The following is a 19,107-nucleotide window of genomic DNA, read 5'->3' on the forward strand; positions in this document are numbered from 1 at the left end:
AGCAGCACCTTGCTCTACCGGGGCGGCTCCTGCTTGCTCAGGAGCATCCTGCAGTTATTTGTAAAACACTGGTTGTTTCACAGATTCGGCAGGGAGTGCCCCCTCACCTGCCCCATAGGCTCAGTGCCAACTTGAGAACGTTGTGCGACACCTTTCACACTGGCTAACATCAGGGTTGTTTTATGATTTTTTTTTTTCCCCGTTCAAACTTGTTGCTGTTTACCAAAAGATTTGGTGCCATGTAAATCTGGCTACTTTTAATTGGTGTGCCTGCTTGTTCCCAGCCCTTGCATGTGGAAATGAAACCATCTCGCCTGTTCCAGTTTTGTTCTTTGTAGGGGAAACTGGGCAGGAAAATAAGGAGATGCACAGAGGAATATGTACACAACGGAGGAAGAGTATTTCTGTTTCACCAGTTCGCATGTACACACAAAGAGGGAAATATTGATTGTGTAACAGAATAATACAAGGAAAGACTGCAAGTAAGTAYATAGACTATTGGGGAGGGAAAAGTATGTAGATTGTATCTGAGTGTAGGAAGAGACTAAGCAAGAAAGAAAAGGCAGTAGGAGGAAAGAAAAGGATAGTGATAAAACAAATSTTTGAAGAAAAAGACAGGCAATATTTTCTTGTGAAAGAGTCAGTGGGGTCCATTTCAGAGAAGCAAGTAGGGAATATAGCTGCATTGTGTTATGCATGCACTTAAAATTGAATTTTGAGCCTTAAATGACTGAAAATAGACTGGGATGAACAGTATTTCAGAAAGACTTAAAGGCCAGCTTGCAAATCTTAGAATGATTAAACAAGCTTTTAGGTATTTGGAATGAACAGAATGGTTTGTGGAAAGAAATCGTATTTTGTGTGACTTATTTTCTTAAGCTTCAAAAAGTCAGTTAATCTTGCTGTGCCTTGGTTTGTCATATCTGTATAATGGAGAAAATAACTACCAAAGTGCCAGCAGTAGCGTATACAAATTTAGAATTAAATACCTGAATATTTTTACCCATCTTGACAGACTAGAAGGCAAATACAAAGTCAGATTGTTCCAGTCTTGGAAAGTAAAAACCTGCGAGAAGAGAGTCGTAAGTAACCAACTTCCCCAGTGTTATCATACAGAACTAACGAAGACAGATTTTAAACAGCTGTGCGCCATCTGGCCTGGCTCGCTAGATGGAAACATCTGGTTGGGCTGACAACCTAGTGGACCCTTATTTCATGAAAAGTTGTGCTGACTGCTATTTTGTGCAGCATCATTYCTGTTGCTGATCTTGCCTGTTTAAAAGACRTGCTCTCTATTTCATCACATCAAAGTTTAAAACAGAAAGGCTTGGCTTGCACAGAGGGTGTAATAAGGCTATACAATACAATATATATTTATATGTTTRTATATATAGGTATATAATAGCACCTGTGCTTTCCTGTGTTACTGTGTTTTGCTTATAACCAAAGACAGAATGTCATAATCAAAGTTCCTTTGCGAAAAAAACAATGCTTAACTTCAAAATGTGCTTGCTAGTACTGATCGAGCTGGAATTCGTACTCGATTGACTGCTGAACAGAGTACTGGGTGGTTTGATGCATTTTTCTTTTGGTTACCAGCAGTCATTTTGCTTTTATGTGGAGAGTAAAGTGAGATTGTTTTTCTGATCRTAAGTCTGTATGGTAGCACCAGCAAGTGGAACAGGGTTGTTTGGCAGTGCTGAAGCCCAGCCGCAAGATGTGGCATTGCTTATATTTAGGACCAGCTATGTGAGAGATGGTATTTTATGGAATATCTAGGTGTGAATGAATTAGAGTTTGTGTTATTCTCAGATAGTTTTCTGGAATTTTCATCTCTAGGTAAGAAATGTTAGGATGTACTGTAGATTAGTTGGAAACCATTAGCTGCTTTCATTAGCTCAGGTTTCTGCTGTTTTCTTATGCTGATACCTTGTGAAATCCATGGATTGACCCACAACCCTCATGTGGTCAACCTCTGCAGCACAGGTAGCATGTTAAAGGGCCGAGTACCTCCCAAAATCTGTAGTGGCAGGGTGCTGGTCTAGCATGGGTGCATGTTGTGCAATCAGGAGGACTCGCTTCTGCCCCTTTGGCTTGCTGACGTAGCAGAAAGCCTTTGCCTTTGTAGAGCTGCCAGTGTTACTGAAGGAGGCAAGCTGCTCCGAGAGCAATGAAAATGAATGTACTCTTGTACTCTTAATTTGTGCTTGCCAATAGGCCCCGCACGCTCCCAGGGCCGTGCCGTGCTGGTAGCTGTGTGCCGCTTTGGGCAGGGGCGGTGTGGGCAGTGGCGTGTCCGAGTGGTGCTCCTGTTTCTCGTGCTCTGTTGGCTGCTGGAGTATGCGCACTGCAGCTCTCCTCTCAAAGACAGGAGCATTACGTTTCGTTATCTGTTGTATCTGCTGATTAGCTTGAAATTTTAGGGGAGTTTACGGGTTTTGTTTGTTTGTTTGCTTTTGCYATACCATTTTCCCTGTCTGGCTAAATCAGGACAATGGATTCTAGAGAGGTGATGAGATGGCACAACCAACAGAAGAGATCGTGATAGCAAAAGCTTTACTTCTTTAGGAAGCCATATGAAAAATGCTGTTKGGTTTTGTTTTTCCCTTGTGCCTTGTGGTTTTGGCATGAACTGCATGTGCTGAGGCTGTTTGGGGTGTGTGGGAGAGGTGTCCAAGGGCATCTCTGCAGGCTTCCAGAGGAAATGTCTTCTGCCAGTTGAGCTGCTGCAGCCAGGAGAAACCAAACTAGGAGGAAAATAAACAGAAATTTAATTTCAGTTTCTGGCAAGAATTACATTTATCTAGAGACAAAATAATTTGTTTCCCAGGTGCCATGTGCTGAGGATTATCTTGGCTCTATCTGTTTTCTAGAGTGGAGACACAAGGGAACATTCCCTCCTTCTCCCTGTTCTCATGCTATGTCCTGTTTATGTAYAAAATGATGAGCTCAGGTGGAGCTGCAGCCAGTAGACCAGGTGGCTTCAGYGGCTTGGAACAGGTCATCTCCCTTGTTTCTTTTTGATGGAAGCTAGTTTTTTCTCTGTTCTTTGTAAGGCGTAATACAAACCTGAGATGATGCACCGTGCAGTGTGAGAATTGCTGAATCGCTTGAGATTTTGCTTCTGAAAATCTGAAGAGTCTAGTTTGCACAGCGTCAGTGAGCGCTTTCATTAAGCGATAAGCTCTTTTGTAATCTCTGCATGGTAGGAGCACGCATGTTGGCTGTTAGAGCAGTGTCATCAACATGCTCTAAATCCACCCTTGCTCTACCTTGCGGTGACTTGTTTGTGTAGCCATGCCCTGAAAGGGAACAAATGCTTTAAAAGCACTGAATCACATTTGTGTGAGATCAGTCTCTTTCGACACTAATCAGCGGATCTGATTAATTAGACAACAAGGCATAATTTATTTGAATTGATCAATTTTATAGAAATAAATTGGCAGCAACTGTCTCCCATCACAATACAGTGAGTTCCTGCAGCTGCAGGAATTGGCATCAAAACTGTCATAGTCTAATGAAAATGCTTTATAAAACCAGTTCAAGTGCAAGGTTGTGAACTGCCTAATGTACTCGTTCTGCACCACCTAGGAGCTGTTTGACAGGTCCAAACATACTGCAGTGGCGTTTTCTAACCTACATGAGCAGTGATGCCCTGCTGCAGGATATGAATCAGCAGTTGAAAATCAGTCAAGTGTGTTGCTATCTGTAATTTACTCTTGTTTTTCTAGCCCTTTCATTGAGAAAACTTCGATATGAAGACTATTTTAAACGTAGAGGCAGTAATTTGGTTGAGATTATTCCTTGCTTACTGTGCCGTAGCAGTTATATATATATATATATATATATATGTGTGTGTGTGTGTGTGTGTGTGTGTATATAAATATAGTGGATCCATTATTTAATGGACATTATATTTACAGGAGACCTGTTTTGGTTTTTGAAATGGTAGTAGAGTTTCATTTCGACTGCTTGAATCCCTCTTTATCTCTCTTTCCCTTCCGTTTTCCTCCTTCCAATGAAATCTCATAAAAATTAATGCAAGTCAAAGGCTTATTTTAAAATCTGGTTTTAGAAGATGGACTTTCAAACTGATCTGAAGATAAAGTGCCCTCTAACAGGAAGTCTGTTTGTTTGTTTGTTTGTTTCCTTGTGGAGCAAGGAAAAATATATGTTAAAAAAAAGAAAAAAGCTTTCTCTACCTGAACAGTTTAGAGCTGAAAGTTCTCAGAATTCTATTAATCTGGGATAAATAGGGGAGAGGGGAAAAAAAAGGGGGGGGGGGGAGTGTTAATATAGAATCGTTATATGAATCTGGTATTTCCATGAACTGTTCAGGATCTTACAGAACACAAATAGAATCCTTAAACTTTGACCACTGGCAAACTGAGTTACACACCTGACTTTCCATCCCCACCCGTATTCTGGTCTAAGAAAGCAAGCCTGTGTCACGGGCGTCTGATCCCCCTGGAACGGCAGCCGTGGCCAAGCTTCCCCCGTGTGCTAGCGGTGCTGCACGAAGTGCCCTGGGCGGCTCTCGCAGCCGCGTAGGATGAGGCTGAAGGGAGCTTTCAGACCACTGGACTGGATGGTCGGTTCCCCAGGATGACAGCGCAGGCTGGTGCRGCGAGCGGAGATTACGCCTTCGTCCCCTGTGCTGCGTGGCTGGCGCTGCGGCTGGGAGCAGGAGCGCTGGTTTGGAGCCGTGAGTCTCACAGAGAAAGCAGCAGGTTTCATTTAGGGAGGAGGAGGGTAGCGGCAGGTCTCTGRTATCAGAGACCAGAATTAAGTTTGCAGAGAAAGCATCAGTTCCTCAGACTCTTGACTTTTCAGAGTTTGACAAATGTCCTGTAATTTTTTACTTCAGGGATCGTCTTAATGAGAAAATCCAAATACATACTTCATTGTAACTAGTAGCAGCTCAAGTAATGGATTTATGTACGTRGAACTTTGAAAGATAAATGGAAAAATGCCAGAGAAACTTAATGTAGTCTGTTCGGGTACTGCAGCCATGTCTTCACTGGAATGCTCCACAGCATGATGCAGTTGACCATCTTCTGCTGATTTGTTAGTTCTTGCAAGAAGAGATGGCTTCAGAAAAGAGATGACTCGTTRTTCTTTCAAGAAGCCTGTCTGCTCAACTCTCTGAGATAGTGGTGCTTCAGAGCTTGTTCTCTTAGGAGAAACATCTGAAGGTGGTGCAAATTGAGGCCATCAAGTGGGAGAGAAGTGTGCTTTAGTGAGGGGGTAGGAAAATGGCAGCTTCTGTTCTCTCTGGTGTGTTACTGGTGATGGTATTCAGTTGTGGGGGCCACGGGAACTCATTGTCCGTCATGGCTAGTGGAACGTGTGGGGTGCTCTTAAAAAAGATTTCAAACATRGTAAAAGAAAAATTCCTCCTGAGGAGGAGACATAGCTGTGGTTGGATATGAGCTTTTGCAGGTTTGAGAGACTCCAGTCTCTAGTTTCACCCGCCCTGAAGCTCTTTGTTGGCTTGATGCCTAATGTCAGGATGTTTTAGAGGTATTACTGCTTTAGGGAGGTCTGCGCTCTTTGCTACATGCAAGGAGGTACGTGTGTTGATTTCATGCTGTCCTGGACGTACAGGCAGTGAGAAGGCATGAGCAAAGACACAGATGGGGAGGGGAAAGAAAAAAAGAAAAGAAAAGACAAAAGGAGAAAATAGGGCTAAAATAGAGACATTTCAGCTTATAGTGTTTCCCCTCCATCYCCTTCCAAAGCAGGCATGCTCTGTGCTTTATAGCAGTGCACAAATGCTTTGAAACTATAGAATGCTGAAATAAATTACCATGAGTATGTAAAAGAAGAAGCTGTGACCTACATATGGGGGAGGAGGTAGCCCTGCTGGCTGAAAATGAGATTGAAAAAGACCATGAAGGCTGATTAAAAGGTGAAAAACTGAGAATTTGTGGTAATAAACAGCAGATCTTTGTCTGGCTCTGGTTCACAGCTCTGTCTGATTTCCTTGAGAAGTGAAAGGAACTGATTTAGGCTGCCTACCTTGAATTGATACTGATACTTTTCAACAGTTTAACTAATATATTCCCAGAACTTATGGCAGGTCTATTGTACCAGGATATGGAAATCTCAAGCAGGAATCTCTTAGTCTTGCTATCGTTAAAATATTTAGTGCAGATGTCTTTGTATATGGTGTTAAACTTCACTTTGACCTTGTTATACCTAACATCTGGGTTGTGTTTTTAGCTCTTTCAATGCCAACAGGTGTATAAATTGAAAATTTAAACCATTGCTTTATATTAGATGTAGCATATGATTCTCTCAGGTTTGTGTCTAGTTGAGCATTAACAGCATAGTATGCTGGATGAAGCTTTTGCTTAGGAGTCGTCAACTAAAATACATACCAAAACAGCTCCACAGAAGTGTGTTTTGAGACAAGCATTTCAGCAAGCAGCCTTGTAAACCAAACTACAGTCTTTTAGGCTTCAGATTATGTTGCTTTGTTACTGAATTTAGGTCTCAGGTACTCAGGTGCTTTTTCAAAGTTAGTTAAAGCGGCACACGTGTGTGTGTGTGTATAACTGAGGAATTCAGAATCTGTAACTGATTCCGTTTTATACTGAAAGCCAATTTCGTATGAAGATCCAGCAATTGTATACAAGACCTTGCTGAAGACTGACAAGACTAGAGAAGTATGAGAAAATCTGTGTCAAGGTTTTACGTGGGCTACCCTGCCAGTGTTGAATATGCGTCAGAACCCTTCATTGTCCGAAGACAAACTCTTCCTCTCAGCTTCCATGGAAAGGAAATTCATGTTTGCTACTGCTGCCATGTTCCTACTTTCCAAAGTTTAAGTGCATTTGCTTCAAGTTCCCTGAGTTCACAGAAAGYAAAAAGCAAGTGTTCTCTTTGGTATGAGTCAGGTGTTCCCTTTGCTTACACCTTTATTTTCTATTCTTTTGTTTAAAAGTACAGAAAAAGTCACCATTCTTAGAGTTGTTCAGTGAAGTTAGTGCTGTTGCAGTTGACTTCTGTTTTGGACGTGCCCCAGCAAAACCCTTGGCTAGCCATCTGCACGTGCTGTAAAGCCCCATGACCACTGTCAGCGCTCTCGATTTCCAGGTGAAAGGAGGAGACCTTCTGCACGAGTGTTAACAGCTCTGATACTTTGTCCCGCAGCCCAGAGGTGGCTGCTCATGGAAACTTTGAAATTAGTTGCATAAGAAGTTGTTCTCTAAAGCTATTTGATCTAGATGTTGCAGAACTGCATTTGTCTTGCCTGTAGTCTACAGCTCTGACTTTAGCCTCTGAAGTTTTGTCTCCTCGCTGTGTCTATATAGTGCATGTTTTAAAAAGTGTGATTGAGGTTTTTGCATGACTGAAAATCTCCAGCTGGGCTAAAATCGTGCATCAGTAGCTGGAGATATGGAAGAAAATCATAGCTGGGATAATAAACACTGTGTGTCCCCAGGCCAAGAGAGAGGCTTTGCAGGAGAAGACTTTCCCTTGCTTCCAAAGTCAGCAGCAAGACCGAATCCTGTTGCTATTCTCGCTTAGGACTGCTGAAAGCAGGTACTATGAAMGTGTTTTTTCTGTCTTGCTCTCCAGTGGGCTGCTATTGCTGGTGTTTAACCTCAAACATGTAAAGCAGGTCGCTGTGAAGAGTCTTTGCTGTAGCATATGTTTAACACAAAAAATACATGGAAAGGAGAGAGCACATGCTAATCTGAAGCTCTCATTTGAACCGCCTGGGAACGCCTACTCCAGTTTCTGGTGGAAGAAAAAGCTGATTAAGTGTTTTAGTTGCACAGAAAATACTTGYTTTTTCTTCTCTCTACTACAATATGAGTGTGGCATTAATGGAGGAGGGTCAACTGTGTTTGAAAGTAGAAGTGAATTAGTAGTAGAAATACAGATTTTTGGTACGTTGTGTGTTAAAATAAGCGAAATTCATGGGCTGTACAGAAGCTGGTTTTCTGAATTAGCTATCCAAGGCGTTTAGGTGAGAGAAACCGTCGTGAGATGGTACTGTACTGTTTGGAATATTTTGTGAGGCACCTCATGCTGTGCAGTAACAGTCTGTGTCATGAGCTGGACAGTTGGAGTTGTGAGGCTTTTTTATTAATCAGTGTACAGCTTTAAATGACTTTACTGTCTGCATTTCTGAAATTTTCTATCTGTAATATACCATGGGAAAACAGTAGAAATCAGGAGTAGCTACATATTATGTCTTGGTGGGGCAAATAAAACACTTCCTTTTAAAGGTAAGGTTTCTGGAAAGCAGCCTGATACTTGGTGGAATAGTTTGAGTTAGCAGTTTAACTACTGAGGTTTTACATGAGTCTTTAAAATATTTAGGCTATTTGCTAGTTTCCTTCCATTCTGAGAGGATATTAATTTTCCTAGTGAAAGCATGGTAGCTGTAATTGTGGGATTTTTTAGCGTGTGAAAAGAAAACCACTGCTGTATATCTAGGACTACCATTAGAAGCTCTAGCTAAAAAATTATTTTCTGATGAGATGATAATTTGGGAGAAAAAAGTCCTCTCTGAAAAAAAAACAATATTGATACGCTTGGGCATCCAGCAATTATTTGAAAAGATGTGAAGGATGGAGTCTTCCAGATTATTTAATGTTGTAAAGTTGGCCATACACACAGAGAGGAAATCCTTTCCCCCCAAAGCAGCCTCTTTTAATCTGTTTTTCCTACTCTGCCCTCTACCCTGGAGGAACTCTCTACATTAATAAAGAAATTTTTCTCTTGCAGACCTTCTCTTGGACTAACTCCTCCCTTCCCGTAGGAGCTGTAGGGTGGTATTGTGCTGCCTGGGTTGCCCAAGAACAAGGATTGGCCTTCTGCTCTGCCACGGCTCTGGTTCGCAGTGCCTGGGACTGAGGGGCCAGGCAGCTGGGTGCACGTCCTTTTCTGGCAGGATTGCGCACTGCTCTGCCAGTATTCCCCGAAGGTCTTGTCCCATTCTTTAACAAATGCTGCCCATAAAACAGAAGAATGAAGAGTAAAATTTTTGGTAATGGTTCAGTTCTGAAGRAAAGTGAGAGTTGCATTAGCCTCTAATGACTATTAGTTCATTAGTTGGTCAGTTTGTAACAAGGATTGAATTGATAAACTGGCAATCAGTTTAATGATCTATGCTGAAAAATACAGTGGCTTTCCTGAATAACAAAGTTAAAATACCAATTAAAGCTTAGGAAAATATACTTCCTACTCTTTTATTGTTGTCTAATAATTTTAAATTACTGCAGTGCCTAGAAGACCCAAGAGTATGACTTACTGGGCTCCATATTTGAAGAGTATGATTGCACAGCCCTCTGTTGAAAGGCTTTTCAACATAAGGATAGAAATGCTCAGATGCATCTATTTCAAATCTGTTTCTTAAAAATGGTTGTGCTCTGTTAATGGCCATGGATTTACCAAGAAGGGTGTTAGTTCTCCACGGAAGCAGCAGCGGGTGCAGTGTGCTGGTCCCTCTTGGGTGACCAGTTCCTTTTCCACTTCTCAGACCAAGGCTGTGTCTGTTCTGATAAGGTGGCCCTCGTTGCAGAGGGTCTCCTGAGTATTGCGCAGACAGGGCTCCGCTGTTGCAACCCCAGCCCGAAGGCGATGTTCCAGGCTACTCTCCAGCACAGACTTCCCATGCGGCTTTGGCTAAGCTGTGTAGTATCTCTGATGCCTTATTTCTCTAGGTAGAAAACTGAGATAATAGAATGCCTTTACCTTACAGCTTTGGGGGTAAACAGTAAAAATAAATTGAAGATTATATTGAGTCCAAAAAGCCTCAGTCAGGATCACTATGTGCAGATTAGAATGAGGGAGGATTGCGATTTTCCAATCAATTCAAAACCGATGTCTTGGGCCTTTGGGACCTCAGGCTTCAATGTGAATAGCTGGCAGAAAGAGCAGCCTGGCTGGCGTCGGGGCACCGTGACGGGGGGTGRTGAGAGATGGAGCAATAGGGCTTGGAAGAGTTATGGACAGTCTTGAAGGAGTGGATGGCACTGAGCTTTCATGCAGAAAATAAGCTCATGAGGAGATTTTGGGGGGACYGAATGTAACCTATGTCAAATGCCCTAGAAAGGAAGTGTGCAGAGGAGTTGGGCTAAAAAGAGAAGATTTGGAGGTGTAAGATGAGATTTCAATGGCCTTGTTTTATCTCCTGATATGTATCATGTTACAAGAATTTTGCATTCAGTACTGTGGCATGTATTGCAAACAAGACTCCTTGTGTAAATTTTTGTTACGTTTTATCATGCTGAAATGCGAATTGTTTACTCTTGTGTTTTTGTAAGAGTAAGATGACAAAAGCAAGGCTTGAAATACGTTGAATGATTTTTTTTTTTTAATAAAGCTACTCACAGAACTTCTTTTCTAGTCTATTTGAAAATAAACAATCTACTTGGGATTTTTACACCACGTGATGCCGCAGGAGTATTTCTGCTGTAGGACAGTGGGGCTAATATTCAATTTGCTGTTATGCTGAACCACAGACTCCAATGCTGAACTTCAGAGTGCCAGAAAAGCAACAGCATTACTTGCAAAGAATGTCTCTAAAGAGCTTAGTTTGGTTATTAGTCTTCTCATGCTAATAATCTYGAAAACTGCAAATGAATGAGGGAATTTGACTTTAACAATAACATTAAACAGTAATGTAAAAGGGTGATTTCATGCTTGTTCTCTGGTGCTTTGAGATATTGTGCTGTAGGAGAGTGTGAAGTTTTTTGATTAGATCTATAGCTGGCTAGTCCAGCATTCTCATTATTAATTAAAAGCAAACTTTTAAGAAATACAGCATGCAGATCAGGGTGGGTTTTTGTTTTTAACATAATGAGTATGCTTTGAGTCACGCTGTAAGAACACGTAGGAGGTATATTCCAAAATGCAGTGAAAAGTGAACCCAGAACAGGCTGCAGGTGGTATTCTTTTTTGTCTTAAGGGGATCCTATAAACCTGTAAACTGATCTCTCAGCTGCTTTTTTGCCTCATCATGCTAATGCTTTTTGGAAACAGAAACTGTGTACACGTGCAGTCGCTTAGCCTCATCCAGAGTGACGTGGCCGGGGGCCTCTTGCTACTGGTGGAGCTTGGGCAGGAGCGTGAGGCAGCTTCAGGACTAGGGTTTGTGCACCCAGAAGSTTGTCAGCTTTTTCCAAATCTGTTCCTGTTTGGGTAGAAATACTCGTTCATCCTACAGACCATCCTGSCTAAGGAAAACTCTGCCATTTGCACATAATTGCGTAGGTTGGGTTGTATTTTTTTACTTCTTGTTGTCATACTGTTTGAGCCTTCTGAAATGCGTTCCCTCAGTTTCCAGTGGATCTTCRTGCCTGTAAACTGTATTTTTGAGGGATGTATGTTATTTAAGGTWTTTGCAGAGGAATGCAATTAAATATTCAAATGGTAACAATTATTTTAGCATCACAGCATTGTTTTTTATTGCACATAGTTTGCATATCCAGTGATAACTCCATGATACATCCAGGTTTYGTATCCTGAAGAAAGTTTCCTATTTTATGGTACTTTTTAAGAAAAAAAAAATGTGAAGTGTCTTTAGTCTCACTTCTGTAAACTGTGGAATGTCATTCTTTACCAAACAGATTAGTTTCKGAGTAACTGCAGGCTACATTATTTTGTTAATTCCTGTTGTGTTCCCTTGACATTCCAGAGCATTATTGTTCAGCATTTCCAGAGAGGATTCGGCATGTTGCTGCAAAGAAAATAAGTGCTTTTGTATGCAGACCTTTGTTTTTCTTTATTTTGCTGAGCGAAACCAAGGTATAACTGATTCTTTCTGGTAAGGCATGCTTTTGCTATTGTTTTACACGTTACTTTAAGGCATGTTTTCTCCTGGGATTACTTCTCTTTTCACTTTCTGACCTTTTAAGCATCCTCCAGTGATTTTGTTTTCTTGATTAAAAGTACAGAGTCATAATAGATTTACGTGATGTTTCTAAAATTAATGTAATTTGAGGGCTTTAGATTGGAGGGAGTGATTGTTCCAAACTTTTGTATAGCTATCTCTTAATTATGTGGGAGCAAATGCTGCTTTTCTGGAAACAGGTACGTGCTTGTTGGGCTCCTCAGACGTAGTCTCTAGCTCTGCAAACACAGACGTGGTGAAAATCAGGTCTCTGCAGCTTTGCAGACGTGCAGTCTCCTTCTGGTGCGGTGGTGGGCCAGGACAGCAGCTCTGCGAGCGGGAGGTCGCTGGGGGGACGAGCAAGGTGAGGGGCAGCGTCTGGGACGTCCGCTGGTGAGCCRCGAGCAGGGTACGAGCTCGGTGACCAGGGCTTAGCAGGCAAGTGCCAGCTCAGGCGTTGGACTGATGTCACATTTTCCTAGAAGAACCCAATGACACTTTTGAAGAATGTACCTATTGTTTTGGACTGTTGAGAATACTCTTGTTACTGCTCTAATGTGCTGTGCAATATGCAATATGTGTKTTCACCTTTCTTACTCCTATGCTTTGTCAGTTCACGTCTCTTCCAAAGGAAGAGCACTAAGTTAACATGCTCTGTAATTTCTCACTTTCATTTTAAGTTGCTTTTTCCATTGTTTGAGGGGAATTTTTAAGGTAACTGGAACAATACATGAAGAACATTACCAAGTAATTATAAAAAATATTCTTCATGTTGGTAATAAAGAGTTCTGGGAACAAATTAAGTAAAAGAAAATACAGTTTATAAAAAATATCAGGGCTCAGTCCTTGGTTATCCAGTGGCAAGTGATGCTCAAATTTCTCTGTGTCTCCAGGTCCTGACAGTCTGAATTTTACCAGGAATATGCCAGAAGTATATGAGACTGAATATTGCTGATGCTTTTTTTTTTCCCCTGCCCATAAAGTAATATTGAAGCTATCCGATAGTCTTTTACCATTGAGAGTTCATAGCTAGATAGGTATAGTCTAAAATATGATTCCTTATTCCCAACAATTAATCTTTAGCACATTTATCTACCTTTAAAAAGAGACACAGCATGAGTTATTCTAATGGGATATTTAGTTTCCTTCTGTCACCTCCCAACGCTTAAAATGACAGTTCAGCGTACATAAATATTTTTGAAATTATCCTGTCATCCGTAAGTGGTCCCTGAAAACTGTGGTAAAAGGATTGAGTGGTAACTCAGCCCTAGAAAAGATGAAAGTCCTCRGGCTGGGCCATTACTTTGCGTGAGCACACCGGGAGCAGTCAGGTTCACTGGCCTGTGCAAAACGCTGCCRAACAAATCCCTCAAAAATAGTTTGCAGTCGAGTGGTCTCATGGGGAAGAAAAAATGCTGCGGCGTTTGTTCTGACTGCCTTTGCAGCAAACACGCGYCGTCAGCTCTGAACGCAAACGGGAAGGAAAACGTCGTTCGTAACGGGGAACGAGTCTTTGGAGGGCTGAGGGGGGCGGCAGGCCGACGTCCTCGTGGCTGGCGTGGACTCGAGCTCTCGCAGGGRCAGGAGAGTCTCGCCGCACTGGGCTGACAACACGGTGAAGTGCTCGCTCACGAGAGTGGCGGCGCTGGGCCGAGCGAGACCTTTCAGTAGCCTCCTCATCCGCTTCCAGCAGTGGTCAAAAACAGATGCGCAAGGAGATTGTCCTGACCRTTAATCAGATGCAGATTCGTAGAAAATGAGATAGTCCCCAAAAYACTTTGCAACCCTCCATGTTTACTGTTCTGTGTTGAGTTTCCACAATTAAAAAAGCAACCATGTTTCAGCAAAAGTTGTTTGAAGCCAAAGGCATTTGTGCTTCTAAAACATGCAAGGGATATTTGCAGCCTTGTCCATAGCAGCATGTTTAGACTTGGATGGCTTGGATGATTTTTAGGCTTGAATGAGCTTGATTTCAGCTGCTGCATTTCAGAATTTTAGATACTGTAGTAATGCATTCATAATAATAATAAAATGAAATMTGTATGTATTGTGAAATGTGTGCCATTACAAAATCTTCTTAAAATGAAAGATTTCATTTTTARCACTAGTGCCAGAAGTAGCTCATGTCACTTCATTGAGGTTAGTAGGATTTTTTTTTTGAGTGAAACTGCACATTTTAACATGCTGTTTCCACAAACATGTAATTTTCAGCGCTTTTATTTATGCATGTTTTGTAAAGTTCAAATAAGATAGCCAAGCAAGAATGGCGCTCAAAAGTAGTGCTGATTATATCGTTGAAATTTTAACCTCAGTTRTAATGTTTCTCAGACTAGGTGGGCAGTGTTTCAATTTGATTTAAGTTTAAAAAAACTTTCAGTCTTTTTGCTCATCAGTCCTCCTGCGTCGTTACCCAGAAGATACCCTCAGCACCCACAGTGGCACCAGCTTCCGCTCGCGCTGTTGCGTTGTCTCGGTTAGCGCGTTAGGATGCATGATGCTACAAAACGTGGCAAGGACCTTGGTTTGTTTTCTCAGTTTACTAAGAAAACTTAATTATGTTGTTTCTTTGAGTGTAAATGAGAGCGTGCGGTTGTTTCCCATCTGGCACTGTAGTCCTCCCTTAGGTTGGTGAGCGCCTGCTTTCACTTGCCATTGCTTTTTTGATGTGGTCCGTTACTGTGATTGCGTTCAGGTGGTGCAGGGAGCCCCGTCAGGTCCCAGGCTGCCCTTGAGTGGTTCATGGGGCCTGATTTTGCTTCCTTTGGTAGCATGGTGGTGTTGCAGCCAGGAGCCAGAGGACAAGAGTTTTATTAAGTTCAGACCTACCTGCAGACAGGTGGGGTTGAATAGAAGCCACTTGGATCTTGGACCAAGAAACCTTTTTCTCTATCTTCTTTAAAAAACAWGAATGTGCAGTAGCGTATCAGGGCTTGTATGAGCTCCAAAGCCAAACTGGAATGAAGTTACTAATGCAAAATGCAGCAGTTCTTCAGTAAGAAGCAGGAATGTGCCGCTCTTAAGCCAGAAGAMCAGTGTCAGCAGAGGAAATAGTTTGGCAGCAGCTGCTGCGGCCGCGAGGCGGCAGGCGCAGAGCCGTGCTGAGGGCTTCCGTTGGGGCAGATGGGGGCTGAGGAGTGAACGACCCCGGGACAGTCGTGCGTTCCTCTGCAGCGAGCTGTCTTCGTCTTTCTGAGGTTTTACACTGGCTTTAGCACGTGGGTAAAGAGTTAATAGCCTCTGTACAGCAAATTATAGTTCTGGCTGTTGGAAAGAAATTCATGTGCCAAAATGGTCTTGATACTGTCCTGTCAAGGAGCAGTTGGAGACTGCTTTATCTGGCTTTAGCTCTTTGGGGTGTGTTCAAACAGGGACCTTATTATTCACCATAACCTGCTTGCAGCGGAGAGCATGATTAATTCCCTCATTTTAAGTTGGCCGAATAGTGTTGGTTCTAGAGAATTGACGTTAGAGCTCACAAGTTCTTGTTTCTTCTTCCTTGGTCTTTGCACCACAGATAGGCACGTGCTGGTTACAAACAGAAGTCCTCTGGAGACTATCACAACTCGTTTATGATGAGCTACTTATTTTATATATAGCAAAACATCTTGCAGTTCCAGTTGGGATGAATGAGGCATTCCTAAAGGGCTCTCTAGCTTTCCGTTCATCTTTCACTCTTTCTCTTTCACTCTCCATTTAACAGAAGTTGTTGCGTTTGGACTCTGCTCTCCAGGATACACAGCTAAGCCAGTTTCCTTCCAAGGATGCTTAAACTTGTTCTTGTTCTTTCAGCTGGCCTTGCTGAACTTCTTTCATCCTGAAGAAAAGTTGCACGTTGGAGAAGAAGGTAGACGCGCCCGTCGAAACAAAAGGAGTAAAAGTAGCGAAGGGCCTGATGGTGAGTCTCTAGCTTTACTTGTTGCTGCTGCACTTGCTGTCTTTTCACAAACAAGCAGAAGACTGGCATTTTTCCAGATCGTGGTTATATGCAGAATTATGTATGTGGGGGAAGAATAGTGACATCTGTGCCTTATAATAGCTTCTTTCTAACTTTGATTGCCTTCCAAATTATTAGTTCCAGTAGTGCTAATTTCTACAATAAAATAAGTAGCTTTTCTAAGGAGTTTTTAAAATCTGCTGTGAACACATCTGCATTACAAAATGGCAACCACAATGTAATTGGCCTTCTCAGTGCAGTGGAGGGTAACAGATGATTTCAAAGCCCATATTAAGGGAAATAAGATAGAACTTGTATTAAGAGAGTGGAAAAATACCAAAAAATGTGAAATACTTATCTGTGATATGATAACTATAAATATGAGAATCTGTGACTCAAACCACAGGCATTTGGGGCTTCCTTGGAGGCATAGGTGTTGGATGACTGCTAGACCTCTCTGGTGTCATGGCACAGAAGGAGATTCTGTACTTGGTCCTCAGGGCATCAGCTGCTGCTTCCCTTGTGCTGTGACTGTCCCTTGGTGACAGTGTTGTCCTTCAAATCTCCTGTTCCCGAACGTTCAGATGCCAAATGACTTCTTGTGTCTGGTCTCTCTGTTTCAGACCTTGCAATCAGTTAGACTTGATGTGTGGCAACACTCCTTCCCTGGGTAGACAGCTGCATCGTCCAGTCCTTGATGGGATGTGTCATAATGCAGTTGTAAATGAACTTTGTTACTGTCTGATAGGTGGGATTTGGGTTTTTCTGTTTGGTTGGTTGGTTTTTAAGCATGAGTTAGTACTTTACAATCTGGAAATGTCTGGGAGATGGAGGCTGCTTCAGGTGATTCCATAAGGGCTGACCTGGTACAGAAAAAAAAAGGTAGTGGAAGCAGGTGCCAGGCTTTGTGGGTTATTTATGGCTTCATAGTGCAGAAACTATAGGAAATCTATAGGAAAGTTGGGGATGGTTCATGCTCTGCCAGCAAGCACCCTCCATAGGTGTCCTGAAGTCTGGCACATGGCTAAGATACACATGACACAGTCCAGGAAAACTGGAGATAGAAAACCATATACTTGAAGAAGCAGGGAAGGGTCAGCATTGCTGTCATTCGTGATGTGTGAAGCATAGTGGTGTGAAGCTCAATTTACTCTGGTTTTAAAGTTGCTCATGCAGCAAGGTTATGAGCTCCAAGAGCACTGTATGTATAGGGAACTGGAAGTAGACAACAGGGGCACATCCTTTGAACTGCTGATTGTGTACAACACTTTTGACACTGTCATTCTTCTGTGTTCTCCAGCAGTTGTACTCTGGATTCCAAAAGCTTGATTCATCATACAGCAGTTGTTCTCTGAAACTCTTGAAGGTTTGAAGTGTGTTTTAAAACTGAAAATGAGCATTGCCCAAATTATATATCATGCTTGAGGTCTTATAATGTCACCCTTATATTCTTCTAAGAGCCAAAATCTTTAGGGAAAACATAACTTAGGGTGATGTATTGTGCCAGAAACACCCCCAACTCTTGCTGAGAACATAAATAATAAATGCCAAAATAGTTAAATCTGTATCTTCACCTTCAGCCACTCCCCCCAACCAGATCCTGCCTATTTTTGACATTAATAATTGAATTTCAAATGTTGTCTTTTCATAATTCTCTAATTCTGAAATTAAGATGCAAAGATTGCTTTCTCTATAAAGCCCTTGAAAGAGCTTGCTAGCTTTCTTACTGCAGAAAAACGCAGATCCATTTCTATATGGAGAAGAAGAGGAGATTGAGTTGCCATGGACTAGTTCAAAAGGTTTTACTACTGAGAAGTCAMGAAAATCCTATTTAGTTAAAGTAACCAGGTATTGGTTGAGAAACTCAATGGAGTTCCTGAACGTCCTCTGCAAGAGCCTGCCGAAACAGAGCAGCAGTGGATGGAGTTTGAGGAGGGATGAGACATAGTTAGAAATGAGTAGGAACAAGTATCTAAAAGAATGAGAGTTAAAAGAATCTCCTTGGAGACCCAGAAACAGGCAGAGATGTGAGCAAAGGAGACGCCAGGAAGGTGTACAGGAGTTCATATTACAGGTCACTCACCTTGATTTGAAACCACATTTGGAAGCATCTCTTGTTCAGCATTTGGTGACTGCATTTTCTTTGTGTCTTTAAATGAAACTTGCTACCATTGATGATTTTTCTCTAACAGCAGAAGCTGGTATTTAAAAAGAACAGAATTTGGAGTAACAGATGCATTAGAACAAATTTAAAATAATTAAAGAAGCTTATTGAACAGTCAGCCCACCAATAAGTTCAACCAGTGGAATTCGAACTGCTTATCAGCTGAATGAATGTGCCCATTTATTGTGAATGTGCCTTTGTTAAAATTTGCGTTGGCGCTTTTTGAAGGCAAGAAGACGACTTGCCTTTCATGTGACATCATCTAGGATGTGAGCAAGAGAAAGACATAAATAGTGGTCTGTGTATGGCCTCATTCTCACTAAGCGTGTCAAGACGTATCTGCAATTACAATCTTCCTAGTTATCATTAGTTTTCCTCTTCAGCTTTCCTGGCTTCATGAGTTTCCCATGTTCCCTGAAAGCATCACAGTTTCAGAGTGGAAAATGTTTCACTGCAGCTGTGCTCCAAGAAATAGCTTCATGAAGCTTCCAGGATTCTTCCTCCCCAAAATGTTGACAAGTATGATGCATTTGGTACACACTCACTGAGTGATTCCAGCTAAATGTGGTCTGTCATTTTTAGAAGCAATTTAAGGCTGCTACTCAGACGACTTGCAGTCAGGTTCCAAATYCTTTTGCATTGACTCCTTGAAATCTATTCCAGTATCTTTGCAAGTAACTTCTGTAAGTAGCAACTTTCCACTGTGTGTGAACTGTTTAAGTTTAGTGCTTCAGGCTGATGTTTGATAGAATCAGTGTAGTCTGTTAGGCTGCCTAACTACTGGTTTTATAGTGGCAGATACGCTGAGATTTATATTATTGTGAGAAATAGTTGCTGAAAGTCAGCAGACTGAAGACTGCTATTCTTGTCATCTCTGCTGCCAAATGAAAACTTGTAATTCTTCAGTAATGCTTCAACAACTTGCAGTCCTTTCCCAAATTTGCTTTATGTTCCTTGTATGTAATAAAGTCAAAATTGTTCCAGAAATGCAGCACATTCCCAGCAGCTGTATATCTTTTTGTAAATTAGGTTTTTGATCCCTTAAGGTGAAGATGATGTGCAAAATTGCCATAGTGACAGGTCATTTTCCTAATGATGTTAGTGGGACAGTTTGTAAGCACTTGCCAAACTAGCTTGGAGAAAAACAGGTAATTT

The 19,107-nt window shown here is 41.8% G+C and overlaps 1 protein-coding gene across 1 annotated transcript in view; it reads left to right on the forward strand.

Moving 5' to 3' along the window:
• The window catches only part of EDA (ectodysplasin A), a 95,012-nt gene that overhangs the window by 39,509 nt on the left and 36,396 nt on the right, over positions 1 to 19,107 (forward strand). Inside the window, exon 2 of the mRNA XM_085325998.1 lies at positions 15,644 to 15,749. Coding sequence (XP_085182124.1) covers positions 15,644 to 15,749 — 106 coding nt within the window. The remainder of the gene's footprint in view (positions 1 to 15,643; positions 15,750 to 19,107) is intronic.

The sequence above is a fragment of the Rhea americana genome, unplaced genomic scaffold, assembly GCF_003343005.1.
Source record: "Rhea americana isolate MKP2758 unplaced genomic scaffold, rheAme1 scaffold_125, whole genome shotgun sequence".
NCBI classification, from domain to species: domain Eukaryota; kingdom Metazoa; phylum Chordata; class Aves; order Rheiformes; family Rheidae; genus Rhea; species Rhea americana.